Source organism: Podospora pseudopauciseta (assembly GCF_035222475.1).
Source record: "Podospora pseudopauciseta strain CBS 411.78 chromosome 2 map unlocalized CBS411.78m_2, whole genome shotgun sequence".
Lineage (NCBI taxonomy): Eukaryota > Fungi > Ascomycota > Sordariomycetes > Sordariales > Podosporaceae > Podospora > Podospora pseudopauciseta.
Genome location: NW_026946663.1, coordinates 4364430 through 4382829, shown reverse-complemented (window position 1 = coordinate 4382829; position 18400 = coordinate 4364430). Strand labels below are relative to the sequence as shown.

At 53.2% G+C, this 18400-nt stretch overlaps 5 protein-coding genes across 5 annotated transcripts; 1 reads left to right on the top strand and 4 right to left on the bottom strand.

Moving 5' to 3' along the window:
* Positions 1–2252: 2252 nt before the first annotated feature.
* QC763_212220 (uncharacterized protein) lies at positions 2253–7285 on the bottom strand. Its single transcript, XM_062910265.1, has 3 exons — positions 3576–7285; positions 3247–3504; positions 2253–3187 (listed from the first exon to the last, which is right to left on the bottom strand). The coding sequence occupies exons 1-3, from the start codon at positions 4372–4374 to the stop codon at positions 3099–3101; spliced, it is 1146 nt and encodes a 381-aa protein (XP_062769163.1). The 5' UTR covers positions 4375–7285; the 3' UTR covers positions 2253–3098.
* Positions 7286–9485: 2200 nt separating this feature from the next.
* Positions 9486–10733, bottom strand: MRPS9 (37S ribosomal protein S9, mitochondrial; the record flags this gene model as incomplete). The annotated part of the gene is made up of 2 exons (XM_062910264.1): positions 9486–9831; positions 9901–10733. 2 exons carry the CDS (start codon positions 10731–10733, stop codon positions 9486–9488), a joined length of 1179 nt encoding a protein of 392 aa, XP_062769162.1.
* On the top strand, positions 9509–13036 carry TEF4_2 (elongation factor EF-1 gamma subunit). Its single transcript, XM_062910263.1, has 4 exons — positions 9509–11154; positions 11229–11415; positions 11664–11712; positions 11776–13036. Exons 1-4 carry the CDS (start codon positions 10945–10947, stop codon positions 12737–12739), a joined length of 1410 nt encoding a protein of 469 aa, XP_062769161.1. The 5' UTR covers positions 9509–10944; the 3' UTR covers positions 12740–13036.
* A 352-nt stretch (positions 13037–13388) lies between these two features.
* Positions 13389–15753, bottom strand: QC763_212190 (uncharacterized protein). Its single transcript, XM_062910262.1, has 3 exons — positions 15700–15753; positions 15103–15644; positions 13389–15052 (listed from the first exon to the last, which is right to left on the bottom strand). Exons 2-3 carry the CDS (start codon positions 15431–15433, stop codon positions 13839–13841), a joined length of 1545 nt encoding a protein of 514 aa, XP_062769160.1. The 5' UTR covers positions 15434–15644; positions 15700–15753; the 3' UTR covers positions 13389–13838.
* Positions 15754–16364: 611 nt separating this feature from the next.
* On the bottom strand, positions 16365–18183 carry QC763_212180 (uncharacterized protein). The gene is made up of 3 exons (XM_062910261.1): positions 17465–18183; positions 16862–17411; positions 16365–16802 (listed from the first exon to the last, which is right to left on the bottom strand). The coding sequence occupies exons 1-3, from the start codon at positions 17664–17666 to the stop codon at positions 16781–16783; spliced, it is 774 nt and encodes a 257-aa protein (XP_062769159.1). The 5' UTR covers positions 17667–18183; the 3' UTR covers positions 16365–16780.
* Between the last annotated feature and the right edge of the window lie 217 nt (positions 18184–18400).

The following is an 18400-nucleotide window of genomic DNA, read 5'->3' as shown; positions in this document are numbered from 1 at the left end:
AGCGGCATCCTACAGGCTAATCATGGTGATGACCCTAAATCTGGGGCGCCCGGCGGCGGACCGACGACTAGCTCCCTAATGGTGGACGTTACTTGTCCTGTCCCTGTTTGGCAGGCGTCTGTCAAAGTTAAGGGCTGGGCTGGGCGGCCTGAGACTGGCGATCAAGACCCGAGAAACACAGGAAGCGTTGCCGTGGGGAGGGATAAAGGGCGGTGATCTGTCACAAACGAGGCTGGATGGCGGTTGTCAGTTCCCCGTGTATCTGAGTTCCAACCCTCAATCTTTTGGTATCTTGTCTCGGGTGTCCACAGACATATTCCAAGCCAGCTCGGCTGTGTGTCGCGGTATCATCGTTTTCTGTTCATCCCTCGTTACGGCAATGTCTATGCCAATCCTCATCATCTTCAGCAAGGAGTAAACACTCCGGTAAGCCTCACATAAAACACTACAAGTTAGATCGAAGTGGGTTAGCTTTCACCCAGTTAAGTAAGGTGAGCTTCATGCCCTGCGGAAAAGCGGCTCGGTCACCATCGCGTCGGCTTGGCTCTTCTGTTTTGTTGCTTTTGAGGTTTTGAAATGCGGGATGTGAAAATGTGATACAGCTGAGGCAAGCTGATGAAAATGTGACAGGGTACCTAGTTCCTCAGCTCACTGGACCCCAGAAATGCTTGACAGCTACCCAGACCCCTGTCCTGTGGGGGTGTTGGTTGATGTGCGCCGTCCGAATCTCGATCCATGGTTCTGGGACTCGGCTGCAGAGATCTGGAGATCATGGAGGGGGTGATCCTAAGCATCGAATGCTTGTTGATACCCTAATGATGTGCCTCCTAGTGGTCCACCATGGACAACAAAAAGCCACGGGGTAGGCGGAGACTGTATGTAAGACGAACTTTGTAATCTTTCCGCTGTTGGGCAAGCACAGACGCCCTTCGTATGTCTAGCAAGTAAGGTAGTGGTGGTGTGTAGTTTGATCGTAGATAGGTAGGTCGGAGAGTACAGGCCATTTCGGAGCTGATGTATAAGTCGCCGTCTCTACCACGGGTCAGAGACATCTCGCTGCAATCACCCGCAAAAGTTGATGAGCGCCATCGCCTGTGTCTTGGCGTCTCTGTGCTTGTTATCTCGGTCGGCGAGGTCGGCCGTGTGCTGTGCCCAATCAGAGAGGGGATGTTGAAGATGAGGATCAAAGGTGAGTCTAACGCTGACAAGTGTTCCTGCAGGGAAACCAGTGAGCTGCACGGTTTCTGCTGCTGTGGCACTCGATATAATATCAGGGGACGGACGGGAGATGGCTCCCTGGGAAAGGCGATCGGCTGGAGATGTGTGCAGGTGAAATGTGAGTGACAATTGGCGGGTGACTTGCAGTAGCGTGAGGCCCACTCGATTCTGCAGCGCAACTGGGTACCTGACGGGTACTTTGGTGTTGCGAGACACACTGGTCAATCTGGTGTAACTTTGTCTCTGCACAACAAGGCTTCTTGGCGTTGTAACTTCACCTGCCTCTCATGGTGGAGAGATAATGTGTGTGTGCCGACAGCACGACCAGGGGGTGTCAACGGGTAGGGGCCGACGTGGAGGAGAACCGCAGACAAGATGGGGCGATGAGTTGAAAAGACAATCAATCATTCTGCTGCTGGTAGTGCCGACCGACCGCGGTCTCGTGAGGATGTGGGTGTGATGATCTGGGAAAAGAAAGCCAGGTAGAAATAAGGGATTCGGGATAATAAAGTGAGAAAGTGCTATTGGCCCAAAAGAGCTAGCCGGCCCTGACCCAGCAGTTTGGTTAGCCCCGTCTGGCAAACGTTGCAAACTGATTGGGCCAGTTTCTCTGTCTCACGGGGCCTTGGCGCTTTCAATTGCAGCGCCGCTAGTTTCTGCTTTCAGCGCTGCTCGGAGACATCGCATGTAACTCGGTCTTTCTTGCCTTGTGTAGCAGTCTAACCACTGGAGCCCCCATCCCAATTTCAACTCTTCCCCCCCTCCCCCCCCCTGGGCTTTCCTGACAGATGGACTGATCACTCAACGCCGTGATACATCAGCTGAGGTGACCCATTGAGGCGTTGGCCCCCGTTGTTGAGGGCGATATAACCCTCAGCCCTGTTCTGATTTTGCTTCTCAAGCCTTGTTTATCAGTAATCAGCCTTCATCAGCTTCATTTGGTGACCTGCAAGAGCATGATGAGATAGATAGGGGTGCTTCGAGGTGGATGGTATTCATGTACACTGGTGACAGGTACGAACAACATATCACTGGCCAACTTTTTTAATTACTCTATTGTTTTCTGTTTTATTCACCTGATCCAGACCTGTAATCCATCATTGCCCATGTTCGTCACTCACGGCGTTGCCCCCGGCCAGTTATACTCGTATCTCTGCGCAGCTCTGGCCAAGAGGCATATACGGTCATCATCACAAACATCTTGATAACTTTTCCTCAATTGATCAAAGCGGTACAAGCCGGTTTCCATCTCCTCCTTGTGGGAGGTTCTGCCATGGCAGAGAGCTTCACAACATCCTTGCCCTGTCGGATTCCTGACGAACCCATTCCTAACAGAAGATACACAAGCAAGCAATGCTCTGAAAAGCTCCATAGCCCAATTGGCCAGAATCACCAACCGCCTTTCCATCGAAGAGATCCGAGGCGGCAACCTCCGCTAGAAGAAGCCTTTCCTATTCCGCACGTCGTCACGGACGTTGCGGGCCCTTGCATGTGTTCTCCCCCTTTGCCGTAAGATCCAATCCCAGATTAGGAAAACGCTCCATTCCCAGGAGTGCCGAGCGAGAGCTAGAGATGAGATGCCTTCATCACATCCCACATCGTCCAGCTCTCTGTCCTCCCAGTCCCAGTACATCCCCACAAAACATAAGAGGTATTAAGGTGACCCGTCCAACTCCTTGCTGGAGCACATGACAACCGATAAACAGGGCAAACAGCCAAGGAAAAGAAAGACACACAAATGATGCATGTGGAGCGCAAGGCAATGTGGTGGTACATGAATGTCTGGGTCCTGACATCGAAAGACTCCAAAAGGGCAAAACTAATCTCCGGATTGGGAAAAGCCAGACATCAATTGACTGCGTCCTCGTTCTTCAGCCTCTTCATCGCCGACGTGAGCTGGAGGATCCCTCGCCTCCGCTGCTGCCAGAGGCGTTGGCCGACTCGTAAAGATCGACGCACTCTCCAAGGACTGGTGCGGTGGTTAGTGATCAAGTAGCTAGATCAAAAAGGGGCCGTTGTGATACGTACTTTCGATAATTTGCTCTTCCCATACTCCATACTGATAGTCTACCAAACCATGTCGCTCGATGTTGTCGCAATACTTGATCAGCTCCTTGGCCATCTTTTCCAGCTCTTCTTGCGGCACTAGGCTTTGGGAGCGCTGTAATTGCTGTCCGGATTCCATCATTTCTTTCTGGCGCTGGAACATGCCGAGCCAGGCATAGTTGAAGTCGTTCCACAGCTTGATACGTTCGCCATGGAGATTCTGATCGTCAGACGTGAGGCCTGGAGCAAGGGATCACTGTCAGAAGCAGGTTTCGAGAGACCCAGGGTGGAAAAAGTTTCACCCGACTTACCTAGTTCAACAACGTGTCCCAAAAGCCAAGTCGAGACCTGAAGAAGGGATTCTCCGGCAGTGGCTAGAGCACCATTTCGGATGTCCTTGAAGATTCCCTTGAGCGCTGATTGGTATTGCGCATATGCATCGTCCAGCCCTCCTGTGGCGGGATATTCTTCCTCCATCCTGACTTCCGCAGCAGGAGTGGTCTGCGTAGTGATTCCTCCAATGGCTGCCATGCTGCTGGTAGAATAGCCATGCAAGCCCGGCTGCTGATATACCTGTGGCGTGCTTGACGTCTGCGCCTGGGCTTGGAGGGCGGATGTGGTATTGGTTGGCTCGCTTGAGAAGTAGGGGGCCGTGACATCCGTCATCATTGGAAGACCTGCGGCTTGCCGCGAGGAAAACTGTTGACTCGCATCGTACACGCCGGCACTCTGCCCCCCTGTTGCCTGCTGGACGTTGTACATCATGGATGGATTGTACGTGCCGGCAAAGCTCTGTGTTTGCCGTGAGTCTGGCTGTCCGTAGTCAGCGGCAGAGTGATGATAGCCCAGCGCGCCCTGTGTCATGGCCGTCGCGGGGAACGAGGTCGTTGTTGAGTCCTGGTAGTAAGCGCCGTATCCGGCTGAACCACCCATTCCGCGGGAAGATCCGGCGGGCGAAGAACTCAGTGATGTCGTCTGGAACCTGCTATCCCTCTGTGTACCCGTAAATGACCTCCGATCCTGTCCTGCCTGCGCCTGCAGCGCGGGGTGATGTTGCCGGCTGTAGGTGGGCGGATCATTCTGCCTCCTCTGGCCTCGAGAGTCGTCCATGCCCTTGACGTCGAAATAACTGCCTGCGAAGTCCAAGTGTTGCCGAGTCCACTCCGTGTCCCGCTAGAGAGTGGAGTAGACGCGCGAGGTAAAAAAGACCCGGCTTCGTTGGCGAGTCGATCGGCCACGGACCACAGGTGTCTCTGGTAGATCTCGATGTCGAAAAATGAGAAAAAAACTTTGGTGGTGCGTTAGGGAGGGATGACCGCACGCGCGCGCAAGCAACACTAACGCAACGGAAATCAACTAACAACCGCTAGGGGGAAACGGACGTGTCAACGCCGTCAGGGAAAACGATTAGAAGACGTCGCGTTTCCAGACCCTTGGAACCCGTGGTGTTACCGACGTGTGAATTCGAAGTATCCAGCCGAGAGCCGTGAAGCGGGAAGCCGTAGGTCGCCGGGTGATATCTGGCGCAGCCGTGATGTGTTTTCTCGATGACGACGATAGGCTAAGAGCCCGCGGATAGATTTTCTTTCTGCCACAGCGGGTGAGGTGAGGCCACAAGTCCCGCAAGAGCTAAGGAGGGCTCTGCGCGCGAGAGTGGAGATGGAACGGACTTGACCAGTCGAAGGCAGGACGGATCTTGCCTTGGATAGTCGCCGATTGCGGTATCAGAAGGGGCAAGGAGGGACCTGGTGTTCGGTGTGGAAGAGAAACTTGGCTCCGAGCGGAGAGAGAGACGGCGATAGATCAACGGTGGAGGGGAACCAGCTGGGAAGATCCCGGGTCAAAGACTGACAGGCTTCAAAAGTTGCAAAGCCGAAGGCTTTCGAGGTTCAAGTCTCTCCAGGCTTTGGCCTTGTTGAAGGGCTTCGAGAATGTTGCCGAAAGCCTGACTCGCGTTCACCTACAGCTCAGAAACGCAGTGTAGGAGGTCGAGTCTTGCTGAATCAGCGGAGGGGGTCCAGAACTTGTATGGCTGGATGATGTCGTCGCAGCAGGTAGTCGGGAAGAAGAGAGAACAAAGGCAAGGGACCGCCGAGTTTGGTTGTGCGTGGAGACTGCGGGACTAGAGACGAATCGGCTCGGGTCTTATATAGACGACTCCCGAGAATTTGCTTGCTCGCTCGCAGGTGGATTTGGGTATCAGGACTCAGACCGGGCTGCACGGTCAGCAGAAGCGCGGCTGCGCAGACAACCACAACGGCGACTACTCCAAACTGCACAGCAGTGTTGGCGATATCGTCGGTTGTTTGGAGAGACTAGCGTGTATACTTCCCAAGACTGGCCGTTGGAGGCGCAGGGAGATGAAGTGTGAATGCCGAGCTAGGTTGCCGCAAGAGAACAAAAAGAAAGTTCAACAACAGGGCAAAGGTAGAAAAGTGCGGCTTGGTGCTGGGCAATGGAGTATACATAGAGGTACTAGCGAGGCAAGGTACCTCTTTAGTCCCTCGTCGATCTGGAGGACTTTGACGCTTCTCCACACCCACCTACAGCCATTTTAGATCCACGGGCGACGTACCTAGACAGAATGGACCTCTTGGCTTAAGACACACATGGGGTGCTATGTGAGGTGTGTATCGAGAAACAATGTTCAGATGGACTGGGGGTTTAAGCAGGGCCGAGAGATCTACGGCGACCCCCCCCACGAAGCGAGACGCCTTTCCAGCGCCAGGATCGGATCGCGGGCAGACAGGGGGCTCGGTGGATCTTGGGATCCGGAAGGCTTGCCGGGCTGAATGTGAATCTGTGGCGTACGTAGAACCCGAGCCGCGCTGATGATGATGTGTGACGTCTGAATTGGCGATGGCTTACTTCTTTTGCGGTGGTGTTGACCAGGCGGAGCGTGTGGGATATGCCCCCTCCGTAGCATCGACGAATAAAGAGTTGATGCTGAGTCCTCGAGCAGTTCTCTCCGGACACAAGCTCATTCCATAACCCATTGTCAGACAAACCGGTAGGGAGAAAAGAAAGAAGTCACAGAATCCCCTGCCCTCGGTCACAGACCTGGGCAATGGCCGTGCTAATGTCGAGGTCATTGTCAACCGATCAATCATAGCCTCGGAAGCTAAGGTGAGGCCGGGACTGGCGAGATGTCGGGCTAACGGTCTCAATGTTCGAAACATTGGCCGTAGACCAGACCCCTTGAGCGATGCCCCAAGAACCGTTTGTCTGGCAACGAAACCGGTCTGCGTTTTTGTTTCTCCTGTGCAGCAACATCCTCTTGTTTTTTTCCTTTTCATTGGTGATTCAACCATCTGTCTCTTCTGCCTGGTTACTCGGTAGCTTGCAGGTCCGCATGGTCGGCCCGTGCCTCGGCATGGCGTTTTGGTTTTGGCAGACCCGGTCTTCTGAGGTAATGGAAAGAGAAATCTGAGAAATAAAACGGATGGGGCTCCGATCTTGATGATGACAGGTAAGAGGGCCTAATGGGGCGATGGTACTAAACAGCTTGGCTCGCATGGGGACCTGGACAGCACGAACAAGATGCCGAGAACCCTGGATAGCGTTGGAGCCAACATCAAACAACGAGCGACAAGAGCGCCGACCTCTGAATGCTTGGCGCGGAAACCTCTGCCTGTTCGTTGACTCCGTATTATGGCATCCTTGGTCAGTTGTCCGGTACGAGGCGATGGACGGGAAAAAGGTTGGTGTGTCCAGCGTGATGATCTCCAGAGAAAACAATTCCACTGGCTGCCCTGCACTGCCCTCCCGGCCTCACAGCAAGACCCTCTCTCGCTGGACGTGAAAAACGTGCCGTCCCAAAATGGCAGGTTTTTAAAGTGGACCACACCTTCCCTCTACATTCGTCATGCCTGGGTCAACGACCGGATGGAACCAGGGCTCTGGCCCTGGAACTCACTGAGGGTGCGTCAAATCATCGCTCTGTTTGAGACCGTCACGTCGCCCGGTTTGGCAAGTACTTCCCTCCCTGGTCCCAAGGGAAAGGGCAGATGCTTCAAATGTCTCACAAGTGCCAGCCGCTAAGCTGTCGGGCTGCTGCGGACTTGCGGTAGTTACTCTTGTGGGAGGAAAAAAGCAACTGCCGGCGTAAAAAAAGGGGCCCCACGAATCACTGAATGAATCAGTCAGTGTCCAAGTTCTTGGCTGAGAGAATATTTACACCTCGCGGTGGTGGTGAAAGGAGCCGGAGTGCCCGCAGGATGTTCTCTCCACTATCGCGTGTAGCGGCTGCAGCACCTGGGCTACCTCAGCAGCGCAGAACAGGATGGAAGAAGATGAGTGTTTTTTCGGTCTCAACCCTTCCCATCTCGAAACTCCCGCCAGAACGCATTGGGCCGGCCCGATATCCATTTGTTTGAAGGAATAAAAAAGGCTGTTGGAATCCACTGTCTGAGCGTTGGATCCTAGATAGCTAAATAGCAAGAGAAGAGATCCTTCCCATTATTGCCCTACTGCTGCTTCCATGTCTCCCACGCCTCGTGCAGGGCATGGGTGCCATAGGTGCAACCACCTCCGACAGAGCAGAACTGACTTTTTTTTCTTCCCTTGGGCGGAGATAGAGGTCGGCACTTGGTTGGTTGGGCCACAGGTACTAGTACAGCGGTGCTGTCGTGCATTAGGTTAGTATATCTGTTATAATGAAGGAGGGCTCATGGATCCCGGATCCATGTCGTTGACTTAAAGATGCCAGGGGAAGGGGTGGAATGTCGTCAAACAGAGTCCAGAGATGCGAGGTAGATCCCTGTCAGTGCTCGCATGCACCGCGTCGTATCTGACCGGGGGGTTGGCCCAAAGCCAGCCAAGAAGCCGTTGCCGCCCAATCAGAGGCTGTATTGCGGCAGCTTCTGGAACCCCCTTTGCCGAGGCCGCGATGTACTTCCACTACCTGATGCGCATGACAACACGGCCGCTGGTACTTAACGACGTTCGACAGAGATGCATTGCATGATGAACCAGCCGCGAGCCTTTGTTTTTTTTCTGGCGCGGATATGCCTCACTTCCATCATCCGCTTTGAGAGCGTGAGCCGACGAGGGGCATCCACTCGTCCGTTGTTGACTCGGTTTGAAGGCAGGCGGATTTCGGAGTTGACATGCGATGGGGGCGTCTTCGATTCAGCTCATGATGCTTCACGACTTTGGAAACATTGCGGGACTGCGACATCACCAGGTTTGGATTCAAGTGGTCGCCGATCTCCAACACTAGGAAGCTGAATGTTTTTGTAGATCACCTAAAATTGATGCTGTTGGTGAGTCTGAATCACAAACGTCGTACTGGCACTAGATCCTGTAGATGATCCGTTCTAAACATATCCGGCACTCGGCGTCATCTACGCTAGCCTCTACCTAGCTCTGGATCAACTAGGCAATTCTGTCCTTTCAGCTGTCATCGCACTGGACTAACTCCGGACCCTCGACATGGTGTAACGGTTTACCTTGTTGAGCATGCGACTTCCTCATTAGGCTTTGGTGTTTGAGTGTGTTTTAAAGATGACAACAGAATATCGAGGTTGGAATCTGAGGTGAGTCGTAAGCCATGTGATTTGCATCAGCTCACATGGAACATCCCAACACTACGAACATCCCATATACACCTCGGGAACCCCCTTCTCGAAGCCTTGTGTGACAACTAGTCAAGCCACAATGTCTGTGCGAGGCGGCAACCCACCTGTTCTTCCTCAACGGCGGAATGAAACGGCGGATCAGTGGAAAGCAAGCCGTTGCCGGAGGGCAAACAGTCACCAACTCTGGTGACCGCCGAGCAACGTAATATGGAACACATCAACACCAAGCCGCTCATATGTTGTTTTCTCTCTACCCGCGGGCTGGCCGTTCGCATCGTCGCACTTTGGTGGGTCGCTGCATGGTCTAGTTTTGACAGTCAGGGGGATCGTGGTCCTATACCTAGCCAAGGCCGTGGACAATTGGAAACACGTTCGTGCGGCTCATATATCCCGTCTTCCAAAATCAACAAGTCGCCGACATGGTTTGACCGAGAGCCAATCGTCAAGCCGGAGACTGGGTTATGAGCAGGGGCAGAAGCCATGCGGACCGAGGACTTGCCACGTTTCTGTCCCATTTCCTTCCGCCCGAGCAGCACCTCCGGTTGGCAAACCGAGTTCTCACTGGCTCTCCTCGTCGCCTCATGTTCGGCGGCGTGCCGTGTTGGCTGACCTGTCGAGACCTCTCAGGCATAGTATGGCTCGTTATAGATGCCTTCTCCTTCCCTCCTTGACTGACTGGGCACGTTGTGTTCTATAAACCGGAGGGCCCCGATGGCTTTGTATTGTACAGTTATGGGAGTGCCCGTGCGAACAAGCCCTTGAGTCGCATCTATGGTTGGTAGTTTGGTTGTTACAGAAGTCAGGCTTACATATAGAGAAAAACTGGGGCAGCACCCTGCCCAGGCTCGATCCGTTATGCGAAACCCAAGACAGCTCAATGCTTCCACTAAACCGCTCTATCTCTTGACCCACGCAGGTCTCTTTCTCGCCTTCACGCGGCCATGCTTCTTTCTCTCCACCCTTCTTGGATCGCGTGTGACACAACCAGCTACAGTAAACACCAGTCAGCATATATCCCATAGAACCGGAACCAGTGTGAAGCCACCCATGCCAGCACTTGCCTCTTCTCAATGCAGGTTTCAGAGCAGGCTCATGAACCATGAGAGCTCTTGAAATGGCCAACGTAAGGGCCTCCGCCTGCCCTGTGGTACCGCCTCCTTCCACGCGTGCCCAAACATTGTATTTGTCCATGCGACCAGTGGCATGGAGCGCCCAAACGGCACTCTCGCGATCATGAACCCGTCCGAAATAATCCGCGAGGGTCTTGCCATTGACTAGAACCTCCCCATTGCCCTCCACAAGCCAAGCCCGTGCCGAAGACGATTTCCTCCTGCCGCTGCCCAAAGACCGCCCGTACTTATCAAGCGTTTTCTTGACAGTTTCGTTGCTGAAGGCCTGGACACTCCGCTTGAAGTCGTTCAACGCCTGAATAACCGGGGCAGGCTTGATTTTCGGGTGAATCTGATGTAACCGCTTCACGATGGCGAGGCACTTTACATAGTCGGTTGCCTTGACCTGTTCACCGACGGCATGTCTGAAATCGTCCAGGGTCTTCCAAGACACGCGCTCGACGGCGTTGGCGGGAATGGTGGGGAGATTTCCGTAGACCCTGAGCAGCTTGTCGAGGGCGAGATAGCTGTCGTTGAACCGCGATGTGCGCGAGAAGTAGGATGGCGATACTGGTACCGCGCGGGCGTGTCTGGCTCGAATCGTGCCCTCGAGCTTCACGGAATCGATCTCGGGAGCGGCCTGGAAGGACTGGGTGGACAGGCACCTAGAACCCTTGGTATTTAGTCGCAGTGCTTGAAATTGTTGCTCGAGAGACCGAGGTCTCACGGCTCCCCGCATGGCGGCGGCGAGCCCTCGTCTTGTTGTTGGTATTGAGGCCATTATCGCGTGGTGCTATCTCCCATCGGAGGGTGTCGGCCTGCCGGGAGCTCGCCACGGAACAACCGCAGGAATTTTTCCAGTCGTTGGTGATTGAGCCGGGAGCTCGGGCCACCTCTTTACATGCCCGTCACAAAGCGGCGGGCATCGACCTCTCAGCCTCGCGGGTTGGGCAGCGTGGCCTGAGCACGCAGTGTCCCGCACACACGCCCGCATGTATTCACTGCCTGCCAGAAATGGCTTAGCAAAGCAGCAGGGACACACCCCACCAGAACAATCTACCCCGCCAGATAAATTTTATTACCCTTCGCACATTGTCGCCTTGACTCCCCTCCAACCCAATTCCCCTCTCCGAACCTTCACATCCAGCCAGACAGCTAGCACCGCAGCAAAGATGGCATTCGGAAAGCTCTTCACATACCCGGTGAGCCCATCTCCCGCTAGAGATGTCCTTTTCTGTGAAGGCTGCTCAATAACTAACATGATGGGGTGACTCAGGGCAACCCCCGCTCCACGGCCATCCGCGCCGTCGCGAAGGCCAACGGCCTCGACCTCCAGGAGGTTGAGACTGACCTCGCCCAGCCTACCGAGGAGTTCACCAAGGCCAACCCCCTCAAGAAGGTCCCCGCCTTCGTTGGCGCTGACGGCTTCACTCTCACCGAGTGCATTGCCATCGCCATCTATGGTACGTGTTATTCAGGCTTCGATGGCGATATTGCCCCGCTTTCTATTCCCAGCTCCCTTTGGCGACATCCTGTCCGGTGTAGCCTCCCCTACCCTCTACAACCTGATGACCTAGACATTCTTTAACAGTTATCCCTATCTGAATAACCGTGTTGAACTGGTTTCTAACTTCTGATTGCTTTCTTTTTTCACTTCTTTGTCTGTTTTCGCAATATGGGTCTGGATACCTGTAGCTAACAGATGATACAGTCGCCTCCCAGAACGAGAAGACCACTCTCCTCGGCAAGACCAAGCAGGAGTAAGTCAAAACCCAGACTCGGAATACACCGCAAACCAGATTGCTAACATGTCATGTTTGCAGCTATGCTTCCATCCTCAAGTGGATGTCCTTCTTCAACAGCGAGGTCCTCCCCAAGCTCGGCAACTGGTTCCGCCCTCTCCTCGGCAAGACCATCTACAACAAGAAGGCTGTTGACGAGGCTGAGAAGGAGACTCTCGCCGTCATCGCCGTTGTCGATGCTCACCTCGCCAACAACACTTACCTTGTCGGTGAGCGCATCACCCTCGCCGATCTCTTCGCCACTGGCTTGATCGCCCGCGGCTTCGAGTACTTCTTCGGCAAGGAGTTCCAGCAAAAGTACCCCAACGTCACCCGTTGGTACTCTACTGTCTACAACCAGCCCATCTACTCGGCTGTTGCCCCCGAGTTCGCTCTTCTTGATGCCCCCAAGTTGACCAACGTCGCTCCCAAGAAGGCCGAGGCTCCCAAGCCCGCTGCCCCCAAGGCTGCCCCCAAGCCCGCTGCTCCTGCTGCCGAGGAGCCCGCTGAGGCCCCCAAGCCCAAGCACCCCCTTGAGGCCCTTCCCAAGGCCACCTTCCCTCTTGATGAGTGGAAGCGTCAGTACTCCAACGTTGACACCCCCGAGGCCCTCAAGTGGTTCTGGGAGAACGTTCCCTTCAATGAGTACTCCATCTGGAAGTGCCGTTACAAGTACAACGATGAGCTTACCCTGACTTTCATGTCCAACAACCTCATCGGTGGCCTTAATACCCGCCTCGAGGCTTCCCGCAAGTACCTCTTCGGCTGCGCCTCCGTCTACGGCACCAACAACGACTCCATCATCGAGGGTGCTTTCGTCATCCGTGGTGACGACTACGTCCCCGTCTTTGACGTCGCTCCCGATTATGAGAGCTACGAGTTCACCAAGCTCGACCCCTCCAAGCCCGAGGACCGCGAGTACGTGGATGCTCAGTGGACCTGGGAGAAGCCCATTGTCGAGAACGGCAAGGAGTACCCCCACGCCTCTGGCAAGGTCTTCAAATAAACAACCAAAAATTTCAAGCGCATTTCGGGCCGGCAGAGGTGGTGTGCTAGACTATGGGACATGACTGATGAATGGGTTGGACGGGGAATTACGGGACGGGTTCTGAGCCCATTTGGTTCATGTGTGATTTGATATCGCCAATAGTCAGGTCGCTGATGAGCGTCGACTAAGCTAGACACTTGCTACTCCGTCCAGAATAAAGTTCTTTGATTCCAGTTTGTTTTGTCGTGTAAAGTAGCAAAATTAGTCAAGAAAAACAAAAACAAAAACATTCAGAAATATTGAGATACCGTGGTGACTCGGCAGTGCCTGCGATGCTTTTTAGCATGACAGGGATTTGATAGAGATGTTGGAAGCATTCTTGGTATGGTTGTAATGAATATACAATTTAGGTAATACACTCCCTCCAACCATTCCCCCTCTCCTTTTAAACACTTGCTTATCACACTACCGCTTTTATCATGATCTTTCTCTATTCCTCTACCTATATCACGCTGCAGATAACATAACTGGCACTGCAAAAGCAAGTCATGCATCCCGGCTATCTTTGAGGCCTATCAACTATTTTTCGAGGACTACGTTCTTCTGCAAGTTAACCACAACTACAAGTTTTACAGACTCGCAGCACAAGTTATCTTTCTCCAGGGCATGCCGTATGAATATACGCTTGTTGATTTACACTACAACCGCTATTTTTATCTCTATTCCCCTCTCTTCCCCTACCCGCTGTCTACAGCACCGTCACGTTCTCGTTATTCATACAGTGATTAAACGGCTTTTGTCTTCTCCGCCGCGGCAAGATGAGGAACAGGCTCGGCACAAGCTCATCCAACTCGCCAACTTTCCCCTCCTCAACCTTCCGAGATGTACCATCCCCATTGAGGACCTTGCAAGGCAGTTGATGATGGTTCCTCACCTCCGGTATGCAGACCGTCACGTACCTCCCCTACGGCGTGGCCTTGTCCAGCCTCTTGCTCCACTTCACCACCTTCATGTAGCTCTGCTCTTTCTGCCCCGTGGTCCTCTTCCCAGGTCTCCCGTTCCACCTATACACCCCCCTCCAAACCCCTTCCCCCACATCCACCCAAGCCCCCATCTCCTAAAATTCGTCCTCCCCATTCATAGGCTTCTCCTCCCTATTCATAGACATCCTAAACGGATGAACCCTCATAAGCCTGCTCACATCCTCCGTCTTGGCCAGCTCGTTCAAGTAATTATGCACAGCCGGCAACACCTGCCCCTCCCATCTCTCCTCCTTATTCCCCGTAAACTCCGGCAACGTCACCGCATTGTGCGGCTCGCTCCTCGCCTTTTCCTTCGAATCATCAATCAGCACCGTGTTCCCCTGGTGCCACATTCCAGAGGGGTTGATATGCTGATCCCCCCACACCGTCTCCAGCCGCTTATACACCTGTACCTTTCTGTTATAGTCCTTAGCCGTCAACCCGAATTTATCCCTTCCCCACATGGCCAGAACCCTCTGCTTTTGGTCGTCCGTCAGTAAATCCCTGCACATCTTTTCCACGTTTTCTGGTCGGGCAGAAGACCAGATGACGACGGAAAATGTGTCGATACAGTACGTCACGAATTTCTCCGCATGAGGACGGCGAATGTAGTGGTCTGATCTCCTAGAGTGGGGCCGATGAAGGAGGGTGCCGTTGAGGTCGATGACGAGGAGTAATGAGTGCGGAGAGGGGGAAGGGGCAGGGGGTATGTTGGCGCGGGCGAGGTAGGCTTCCGTAGGAACGGGAACACCGCCTGACTCTGCGGATGGGGCAAAAGGTAGGAGGTCGGGAAGGGTTGATTGCGCCGGTAGGGGAGCTCTGTCCATGTCTCGGGAGAGGCCGGGAGGGGGTTTGGGGGGAAGGTTGCTGTTTGGGAGTTGGTTGGGACCACCACCGCCGCCGACTGGGGGCTGGTTTGGGTCTGCTTCTCGGGCAGCTTTTCGTCTTTGACGGGGGGTGAGGTACTCGCCTCCGGTGCCGCCACCTTCGCTTTGGCCTTTGCGGTTACGCTTGTTCTTCTTTTTGTTGTGAGAGCGCTGGCTATTTATGGGGCTAGAATCAGGACTGGGCTGAGCGTTGGGGTGGCGATATCTGGGAACGGAATCAGACTGGGCTGGTGGCTGTTGATAAGCCTGACCTTCGGCAGAGTTGAGGTCGAAGGAAGGTGCAGATGGGTCCAGGCCATTGGACCAACCTTCGCTGAACCCTTGATAGCCTGGATTTTGATCCATAGTAGCTGCTCCAGATTTGGAGGTGTCAACAGTTGGGTGATTGCTCTCTGTAGCCGGAGCTGGTGGTTCGGTGTACCCTGATCCGGTCAGCAATGAATGAAGTGAGTGCTGGCGTGGTGTGACTTACAATTCTGTGATGACAACAAAGACAGTGGTCTTGTTAATAGTTGTGATGTGGGTGGTGAAGACAACAGCGATTCCCCTTTGCCAGGTAGTGAACCTTTCTGAGAAGTCGATTTGTGATCGGGCCTTTCTCGAGCCGATTTGCTCAAACCTCGACTCTGATGGAAATTGCCAATGAAATATGGCTTTGAGTTAAGTCGGAGTTCTTGAGAAGAATGCAATGATAGCAGTCTGTTACTGTTATCAAAAACTCGGATTGGCGAAAAGAGTTGCTGTGGTTGAGATACTCGGTCGAGAAGGTTGGCAAGCAGAGGGTTTGTTTGCCGTCTTATCATTCTAGAAAAGAAAAACCTGATTCACAGTTCATAGGCAGGAGCGACCTGATTGAATAGCAAACCAGATGATCAGTCCTTGGGGCTATCTTTCCTGCTTATCGTCGATAAGCCTCCATCGTCCCTTTTTTTTTGGTAGCCTTCATCAAAGCAATAGGCAGGCACCATGTTGGTCTGTTGTAGGTCTCAGGGTCAAAAGCCCAGTTTTTCCAGACTGGCCAATGAGCGTCAGGCATCTGGAGCAGAAAGGGTTTGCAGGCTCAGCTTACAGGAACACTCACGTGACTTGGGTCGTGCTTCTTTCAACCTCATTACACCACCGGTAATCAATCAAATTTCTTTCAAAATTGTATAGGGTCAATATTTCTTAGGCTGGCTCCATCAGATAAATAGTTGGCACGTTTTGATATGTCTCTTTCTTGTTTGGCGTTCAAAGTCTCTAGTAAATCAATCACCTACTTGATCACTCATAGCGTCTGAATCAACCTCTCACTCGCCACCAGCTCATACACACCTAGTCATCACGTACCTGACTCTTCTCACTCACACTCGCACCAACTTCACACCCCCAACCCATATCCATTCGCTCCTCTTGAAACCCATATCTCCATCTCATATACACCCCCCACCAGTCAACCGACTAGGAACACCTTGTTCCCTGATCGACAGTGCATTATGCACGCGTCTGTCTGTCCGCCTTCCGTGAGCTAAACCAGGTTTAGTCATGATATAACCCTTAGCCTTAGCGAATATCACCTCCTTCAGTCATCACAAACTAAGCGATTTCATTCACAATGTCGGCACCACATCTCCAACAAAAAGCAGAAAGGTAGTGTGCCGTTTCACGGTATCACGGCAATGTAGTCCTCCGGCTGGTTAGCTATTGTCCATGCTTGTCAATATTCTTCGAGGATGATTTGTACCAGTACATCTATCATTCTCAGAACCACACAGCATGAATGTCACAGTCAGCGACAAAGAAGCATAGCCGATGATGTGAACGGCTTTCAGCCAGTGGGGGTATTAAACTATTTACTAGTATTCCTGTCTCCTTACTGCCCTTGTCAAGCAAATAAGTAGCTGTTATATCCTCCAACCAAGCTTCTGTAATTTAGTTTGCTCCTGGCAAGCAACTCCCTTCCCTTTCCCCTTTATGTAAGGCCAGAACGAGCGATAATATGCCTTGAAGATCCCCAAAGGCCCCAAAAATATTGGCCAACCGGGCGCCGTGAACGCCCAAAAATGAAGAAGAAAAAAAACAAAAAGAAAAGGTATGTGCAATGGAACAAAAGGTCCTCCGGTATAAGTACAATCTTCATCATATCATTCCCTCTGGTTGGCTTCTGTTTATCAAGAGGCGTAGAACCAGTATCTATTTCAAAGTTAGTTTTACTGATTTAATGTTTCTTGAGAACCTTGAGGGCTACCCACTGTGTGGAATATTGAATCTCAAACGACGCTGGCATCCCCTTGCAAGTTGCAGGAGCGCTGCCACCGACAGTCTCAAGACGATAGACCTCTTGAAGACCACCAGTGTTGGTACCCTTGGCTGCCAGTCTGAGCCATGGAACAGCAGCCTCTCCCTTCTTGCCCTTGGCGGCAGTCAGCGGCGCGGCAGTGCTGGCGTTCTTGCCGAAGGTGCCCTCGCCCAGGTGCCATTGGGGGGTATCAAGGCCGAAGAAAGGGGTGGTGCCGTCGGTAAAGTAGTGGATGCCGCTTACGGGGAGATCCGCGGGGGCGAGTCTTTGAAGAGCGTCATTGTCGGCAACATCAAAGTGCAGTGACGCGCGGGTAAGCATGGCGCTCACGTCAGGAAAGGCTGATGTGACACATGAGGCGTTGTAAAGGGTGGCAAGGGCGCCGAATGCTTGTGGCACGGCAGTGGAGTTGCTGAGATCGCATGTGTAGTTTTGTGTTCCGCGGCCAATCGCGACATGCTTGAGGTAGAGACCAGGTGTTGGTTGACCAAGGGGTTCAGCCTCTGTTGTTGGGTTAGTATGCCTCACAGAACTGCCGAGTGCGTGATGCTCTTACCGATTGGAAGAGAAAGCTTTGAAAGGTCGCAGATAGGTGCCGACCCTGCTGCTCGGTTTTCTTGGACCTTGGTCGCCAGGATGTTGAAGTAATCTGAGATGGCCTGGACATTGGGAGCAAGAGCGGCGGTGAATTTGGGGAAAGCGGGAGCTGCCCAGGTAGAAGCGCTGAGCGCAGGGACTAGGAGGAGTTGGCAGCGCATGGTGGTTTGTGTGCTGGTGGTGGGAGTAGAAGGTGAGCTCGGTTGGTAGAGTTGTATGGTAAGGTAGATCGACTATTGAATAAGCAGAGTCTGGTCGTCGATGGGTATCACAAGAAAGAAAGGAAACCCAAAAGAGAAACCCAAGCAGAGAGACCAAAGAAAGATATGGAATACTGAAAAAGGAAAACTAGGTCTGAACTAGACCAGATGTTTCATGCAAGGGGATGTGGTGTAGAGCAGATCACGAACGCCATCTTTGGGGAAACAAGATGGGCTATATACAAAAGCCACGAGAAACAACAGGCGCGCACCAAGGCCGGCCAACCGCCTCGATATGCTGGAGGGTAGCACCCGTCCTTCCCACATTTGGCAAGGCGGGAGGCGGGAAGAGACAGACCTGTGCCCCCCGGTGCCGTGGCCGAAGACGCACGTAGTCGCTGGTCCCGATGAGCAGCCGCCGAAGACCCAGTTACGACGACGACAAGACATGCTCAGAGGTGGGATGCTGTCTTCTGAATGGTTGATGGAGATCGACATCAACATTGGAGGGGTTGGATAACCCCTGTCTGTCAGACCCTGGTCGCCCGTCTTGCAAGCGCTGGGACCGTGCGCTTCCACCAGAGTTTATTCAAACACCCTTGGCAATGGGGGGTGTGTGGAGCGTGTGAGTTGATGTCCATGGCAGACCTCATCCCACCACCGTTTAACAACATGGAGACAGTCCCTTTCTTGGG

What these genes read in the sequence shown, in the direction of transcription:
- QC763_212220 (XM_062910265.1), bottom strand. Translation starts at nt 4,374, where the DNA reads ATGGACGACTCTCGAGGCCAGAGGAGGCAGAATGATCCGCCCACCTAC. An exon ending in GGGACACGTTGTTGAACTAG is followed by an intron (nt 3,505 to 3,575) that starts GTAAGTCGGGTG and finishes CCCTTGCTCCAG; the next exon opens with GCCTCACGTCTGACGATCAG. An exon ending in GGAAGAGCAAATTATCGAAA is followed by an intron (nt 3,188 to 3,246) that starts GTACGTATCACA and finishes CCACCGCACCAG; the next exon opens with TCCTTGGAGAGTGCGTCGAT.
- TEF4_2 (XM_062910263.1), top strand. Translation starts at nt 10,945, where the DNA reads ATGTATTCACTGCCTGCCAGAAATGGCTTAGCAAAGCAGCAGGGACAC. An exon ending in GAAAGCTCTTCACATACCCG is followed by an intron (nt 11,155 to 11,228) that starts GTGAGCCCATCT and finishes GGGGTGACTCAG; the next exon opens with GGCAACCCCCGCTCCACGGC. An exon ending in CATTGCCATCGCCATCTATG is followed by an intron (nt 11,416 to 11,663) that starts GTACGTGTTATT and finishes CAGATGATACAG; the next exon opens with TCGCCTCCCAGAACGAGAAG.
- QC763_212190 (XM_062910262.1), bottom strand. Translation starts at nt 15,433, where the DNA reads ATGATAAGACGGCAAACAAACCCTCTGCTTGCCAACCTTCTCGACCGA. An exon ending in TTTGTTGTCATCACAGAATT is followed by an intron (nt 15,053 to 15,102) that starts GTAAGTCACACC and finishes TGACCGGATCAG; the next exon opens with GGTACACCGAACCACCAGCT.
- QC763_212180 (XM_062910261.1), bottom strand. Translation starts at nt 17,666, where the DNA reads ATGCGCTGCCAACTCCTCCTAGTCCCTGCGCTCAGCGCTTCTACCTGG. An exon ending in AAAGCTTTCTCTTCCAATCG is followed by an intron (nt 17,412 to 17,464) that starts GTAAGAGCATCA and finishes ACCCAACAACAG; the next exon opens with AGGCTGAACCCCTTGGTCAA. An exon ending in GAGATTCAATATTCCACACA is followed by an intron (nt 16,803 to 16,861) that starts GTGGGTAGCCCT and finishes ACTTTGAAATAG; the next exon opens with ATACTGGTTCTACGCCTCTT.